At 40.1% G+C, this 6,000-nt stretch overlaps 1 protein-coding gene across 1 annotated transcript in view; it reads right to left on the bottom strand.

Moving 5' to 3' along the window:
• Nucleotides 1-6,000, bottom strand: part of atp1a3a (ATPase Na+/K+ transporting subunit alpha 3a) — a 34,915-nt gene that overhangs the window by 17,975 nt on the left and 10,940 nt on the right. Inside the window, exons 2-3 of the mRNA XM_064347992.1 lie at nucleotides 2,701-2,814; nucleotides 1,795-1,854 (exon numbers count right to left, since the gene is read on the bottom strand). Of these exons, the coding sequence (XP_064204062.1) occupies nucleotides 1,795-1,854; nucleotides 2,701-2,814 (174 nt within the window). The remainder of the gene's footprint in view (nucleotides 1-1,794; nucleotides 1,855-2,700; nucleotides 2,815-6,000) is intronic.

Raw genomic sequence — 6,000 nt, 5'->3', positions numbered from 1 at the left:
AACCATGTGAACATTTTTTCAAAATATGCATTCACAATTCAATATAATTTAAAGATATGAATGTTGGATAAATGTTGAATTGTTTCAGTTCCACCTCTGCAACAATAGATGGCAGCACTGCGCCACGTATGATTTCTTTTATTTTCTATGGAGAGAATTTATCTGGTTCAGTGCAATGACCACAGTGGATTCAACCAAATGGGAAAATGTTTTATTTTATTTTATTTGAATAAAATCATTAAGCCAATACTAGATATTCGTATTTGCTCAACATAACTTATTAATGTCTTTGCTAAATTTTATGTTAAAAAAATATATATATGTGTATATAAATGTGTAGTTCAATGTTTATTGTTTTGAGACTGAATCAGGCCCAAGGATGCTCTCCTTTGGCTGCTACAGTGTCTTTAAGAAGTTATTATATATGATTATATATTATTATGATGATGACTGTTATAAACTACACTAAACAATAACGGTGATCACGTTATCGTAGGATTCTGCTTTTTTATGCCGAAAAAATAGACAAAAATTCAGGAACAAATACACTGCACTCCATAATTGCAGGTATTCCAAGGTCTTTTTTTAAGATTACAACAGGCGATGACCCAGACTTCAACCACAACAAAATAATTATACTTGTTTCTTTGAGCCAATCGTCTTTCAGTGTCTGACATTTGTGTAGTTTATTAATCATAATATTTACACAGCCGTTGGTAGCAGTCTAAGATTCAGAGAGAAAGCACTTACAGTAATTTGAATGAAAAGTTGAAAATGCTCTGGCTAGCTTGCTCAACTTGAGTAAAGTAAACAAAAATCGCTCCAAGGGCTTGTTTTTAATAATAGCGCGTGGCAAAATATTTGCTCTGATCAGAACGCCAATTATTTAAAATTTTTTTACAAACATTATTTGTATCTTATTTCATCCTGCTAATCCTGCTGTTTCATCCTACTTCTGTAACAAGTTCAATAATAAATTTATGAATGAAATACTGTACATTTATTGTGTTGTTGTTGTGAGTTGCCATATTATGGCAAAAGTTATATCAGAATGTAAGTGAATTAGTGTAAAATGCCGATTTTGTCCTGTGTTCTGAAAACGCACAGGCTAGCAGCCACTGAAGACGAAGGCTTTGTTTGATCATTTTCACAAGGTACGATATATAGATACTTTACAAGATCATTTAGAGAATAAACATTGCATTTACATTACATTACAAGCCATTTAAACTGCAGGATATTTACTGAAGCAATAAACTTCTCAGATAAACTACCTTGCTCAATTGGCCCTTTGTAGCCATTAACACAAAATGAATAGGCTAGTGTTTCCTCTGCATCCATACAGGAATCTCCCCAGGAGATTTAATGTGCAGATAATGCATGGCAATCAGTGAGCTCTTAGAGCCATGGGGTTTGCACATATCAAGGAATTATTACTTGAGTGATTTCTCTTTGTCTGGCCCTGAGAGAAAAAACGACCCTGTCATGCTTTCATTAAAACGACATTAATGGTAAATCTCAGCAACTGATGATACATCTGACGTGATGTGCTACAGTGAGCACTTCGCTAACGCCCTCATTAGCAATTCATATTTATAAACCTGACGTTACGCACCACAGTGAGCACTTCGCTAACACCCTCATTAGCAATTCATATTTATAAACCTGACGTTACGCACCACAGTGAGCACTTGGCTAACACCCTCATTAGCAATTCATATTTATAAGTGACCGGCCTCCCGCGCAGTCGCCATGCATGTGCCAGTCACTGAGTCAGGGGCCTGCGGCGCTCACCTGGACGATGTCCGTGTTGTATTTCCGGCAAACTTCTTCCACAGACATCTTGTGCTCCGTCTGGCAGGGCAGAGGGAGGGGGGGGGGAACAGAGAGAGAGACAGAAAGAGTATCCATCAGTATACCAATACCCGTTAGTATCATGGAACTGCTAAAAACTAATTATGACTGCCTCTTGAATAAAGCATATCACAGTATTGAGAATAATGTTCACCACATGCACTGGATCAGTTCATGAAATCTTGAATTTTCTTTTTTTATTATGTAATAGTTCTATGCCCTTCGGTCAGCACAGAATCCCTTTTGAACTAAACTGTCAAGGCTGCCCTTGAGTACATAAATGGATCCCTCCAGTATATCCAGTATGCAGGAATACTTATCTGTACTATTCAAAAAGTGCTCTTGGATCATATAGTTGAGCTAAGTTTAGGTTTTACAGACACACAGCAATAAGAAGCAATGAAAGTTTATTGACACACTCAGCCAGAAAGGCCAGCGAGGAAGTGATTAAGTCCCTTGGTGTCATTTAGCTAATGACATTTATCTATTCCCAACAAGCCAGGCCATTTGATTCATTTAATGCCATGACCTTCTAAACCAATTAGTTCTGAAGGAGGTTACCTCATCTTGTGTTTAACTTTCAATACCAAGATCATGGAGAGGAATTGATGTCAGTTATACGTGGCTATCTTTACTCGTGGTGTGGAGTTCCCAGCATAGGTCAATACAGTCCAAGAAACTGAATGTTGGTTTGTGTGTGTGTGACTGTGTGTGTGTGTGTGTGTGTGTGCTTACGTGTGTGCATGTGCATGTGTGTGTGTGTGTCCGTGTGTCTGCGTGCGTGTGTGTGTGTGTACAGACATTGAGAGAGAAATAGTGGTGAAAGAGAGATAGTAGCACACTCACCAATGGTACTTCCTTCTTCAGGTCATCCAGGTCTTTTCCCTTCTTCTTCTTGGGAGAGTCCTTATCGTCCGCATCCTGTGTGGTGGCCACGCGGTAGCTGTCTGACCGGCCGTACTGCGGAGGAGGCAAACAGGCTGTCAGAGCGCCGTTCATCATGTGACCCGGGGCCAAGGCTGAGCCCGCTAACGGACTCCCCCTCGCCCCGTCTCTGAGATTTAGGTAAGGATCTGTTCACAATGAGTCCGCTCTTGGTGCCATTTTTTTCCTCAATAAAATCCCATGCCCCTCACAAGGCCGCCACAAAATGGAACGTTAACTCGCGTAACCGATATTGAACGAGGTCGTATTCAAAGGTGAACTGTGAAAGCACCATTTTGAAGACCGTTATTTATACCAGCAAGTAGAGAAAGAAAAGCAGCACACGTAGTCACTCCAAGATCTTACCACTAAGAAAAACACACACAAGCTCATACACACGATGTCACTATGACCTCCTCTCTCGCGACGGTTCCATTAACGGCACTCAGACATTTTACAGAGGTATAATGTTTCCAATATTTGCGGCCGCTAAAAGTGTTTTCCACATAAACATCTAATGTTTTTTTCATTAGTAGCAAATAGATCAGCTCAGGACAAACACAAGTACTCTGCCTGTAGGGGTGAATACACACTATTGCCTACAGCATGAGAGACTGTCGGAGACGTGAAGACTTAGCCTGAGGTGTGCAGACAGAAACATCTTAGCTTTTGATGCTATCTCTCTCACTTATGTTATCCAGAGATGCACAAAGACCAGTAGATTAATGCGCCCATATATGCATCTACACAGCACAGATACCATGAATGCTGTAACTGTAAATGTCTCTGATCATGTAGGGCAATATAATTAAGGGGCATCACAACCTGCCCAGGATGACAAAAACCTAAACAAAACCTAAACAAAAAAAGACACTTTCCACTTTACGTTGCCTACAACATTTTCCTACACTATTTTGTTTTTGGTCACGCATGCTACAAAACTTGAGGATTGGAGACTAATACCCACTCCGGTGAAAATGAAAGCGTGTCTGCAAACATCTGGTTTCAACTCTGATAATACAGGAAACGAGGGGATGAACAGCCGCTCCCCGATTGGCTCATTCAGCATCCTCCCCGCAGCTGTGCGCTTATAGAGCAAGGCGGATTAACGGCTGCTCTGAGAGGTTCCAGTTCCTCCTATGGGCAACATGTTACAGGGGTGGGTGGAGCCAGCGGTGGGTGGATCCTCCATTTAAAGTCCTCTTTCTCCATTAGTTTAGCAGATGGTCAAACAGCAGTAAGTCGCCATGTTTGGAAAACATTACAGATTTCCTTTAACGAGAGGCACTGATGCCGCTCTATGATCAGCTGGTCGCTGTCCACTGACCAGTCCCTCTCTGCTGATCAGATATTGTCACATAGACATCATGCAGCTGATATTATCTTTTTGTAAGTGTTTGCCTTGATCCCAAAAATTAAAGTGACTTAAAATGGGCTCTGACTTCAGAGATAACATCTCAGATTCAAGCTGAACATCAGTAATGGTCATGATAGCCAAAATTACAAATATGTTTTTGAAACCCGTGTACTCTAGGCTTAAATAAAGCATGGATAAAGCATATGTATTTTTCCTTTGCTGTTTTGTAACCACTGGCAAAACCATAAGTTCCTCATTTCTCAAATCTGGATTCATTTTATTTTTGCTTTTACAATCTGCAATATCAGATCTTGGCACCTTAGGTACAGTATAGCCTGTAAGAATTTGGACAATAACAATTTTGTTGTTTTGGCTCTGTACTCCAGCACATTGAGTTTGAAATGAAAGAGTAGACTGTCAGCTTTAATGTAAGGGTAATTAAATCCAGATTGGGTGAACCATGTAGAATTTGCAGCAGTTTTTATATGTATTCCACCCATTTTGGAGGACCAAACTTAAATGCGTCATTGGTTCATACACAGGAAAGCTGGCCAAAGGCCTAGAGTTCATTCTAGGTGTGGAATTTGCATTTGGAATCTGTTACTGTTGTCTCAACATGAGGATCAAAGGAGTGTTAATACCAGTACTGCAGCCCATCATGGGGTAGAAAAATCAGAATAAATTGATGAGAAACATATCCAAGTCCAAAATCAACTGTTTGGTACATTGTAAAGAACACAAGAATGCACCGGTGAGCTCAGCAACAGCAAACAACCCGGTAAACCACTGTAGCGTATGGCTGAAGAACAGGCTACTTTCAGTTGTGAAGATAAACTTTTCAACTGTCAAACAGATCAAGAACACTTTCTGGGATGTAGGCATAGATGTGTACACCAGCATAATCTCAGAGGGATCACTGCAAGATGCAAACCACTGATGGGCCTCAAGAACAGAACAGTCGAGTTCTAAAAGTTTGCTAAAAAAAACATTTTTAATTGTAGAGTTCTGGAACAAACTCTTTTGAACAGATGAAATGAGTATTAACATGTACCAAAATGATGGAAAGAGAAAAATGGGGAGAAAGAAAGGAACTGCTCACAATCCAAAGCACCCCTTCATCTTTGAAACATGGTTGAGGTAGTGTTATGGCTTGGGCATGTATGGCTACCACTGAACTGGCTCACTTATCTTCATTTATGATGTACAGGAACATCTGCTCAGATCCGACCAAATGCCTCAAACTCATTGGATGGTACCACACCCTGAAGCATGACAATGTCCTCAAACACACTTTTCAGGGTGAAAAATAAAATGTTCTTGACTGGCCAAGTTAATCACCTGAGAAGAATCCAAGTGAACATGAATTTCACTTGCTGAAGACGAGACTGAAGTAAAAAATGGCCAGAAACAAACAAGAACTGAAGATGACTGCAGTACAATCCTGACAGAGCATCACCAGGGAAGATACCCAGCGTTTGGTGTCTATGGGTCACAGACTTCATACAGTCATTAAAGGCAAAGGATTTGCAACCAAATACTAAATATGATGGCTTTAAAATGATGTTAATTTGTCCAAATACTTGTGGTTCCCCAAAATGGGGGGGCTATGTATAAAAAGTCCAATGTGTTGGAGTACAGTGCCAAAACAACAAAAATTGTGTTGCTGTCCAAATACCTTCGGACAGCACTGTATGTCCTATGTTTAATTTAATCTAAGACCACACACCAAAAACAATCTGGCTCCCAGGACTGGCAGTGAAATCTAGTGAATGCTTGCCTAACTGTACAATAAAAAAACACAAAAGAAAAATATGATCCAAACAGATTGATATGTTGTAGCAGCACATAAATGATGGAACAGTGGT

Source organism: Anguilla rostrata, chromosome 8 (genome assembly GCF_018555375.3).
Source record: "Anguilla rostrata isolate EN2019 chromosome 8, ASM1855537v3, whole genome shotgun sequence".
Classification (NCBI taxonomy): domain Eukaryota; kingdom Metazoa; phylum Chordata; class Actinopteri; order Anguilliformes; family Anguillidae; genus Anguilla; species Anguilla rostrata.
Note: the sequence above shows the minus strand (reverse complement) of the source record. Positions and strands in the feature narration are given on the sequence as shown.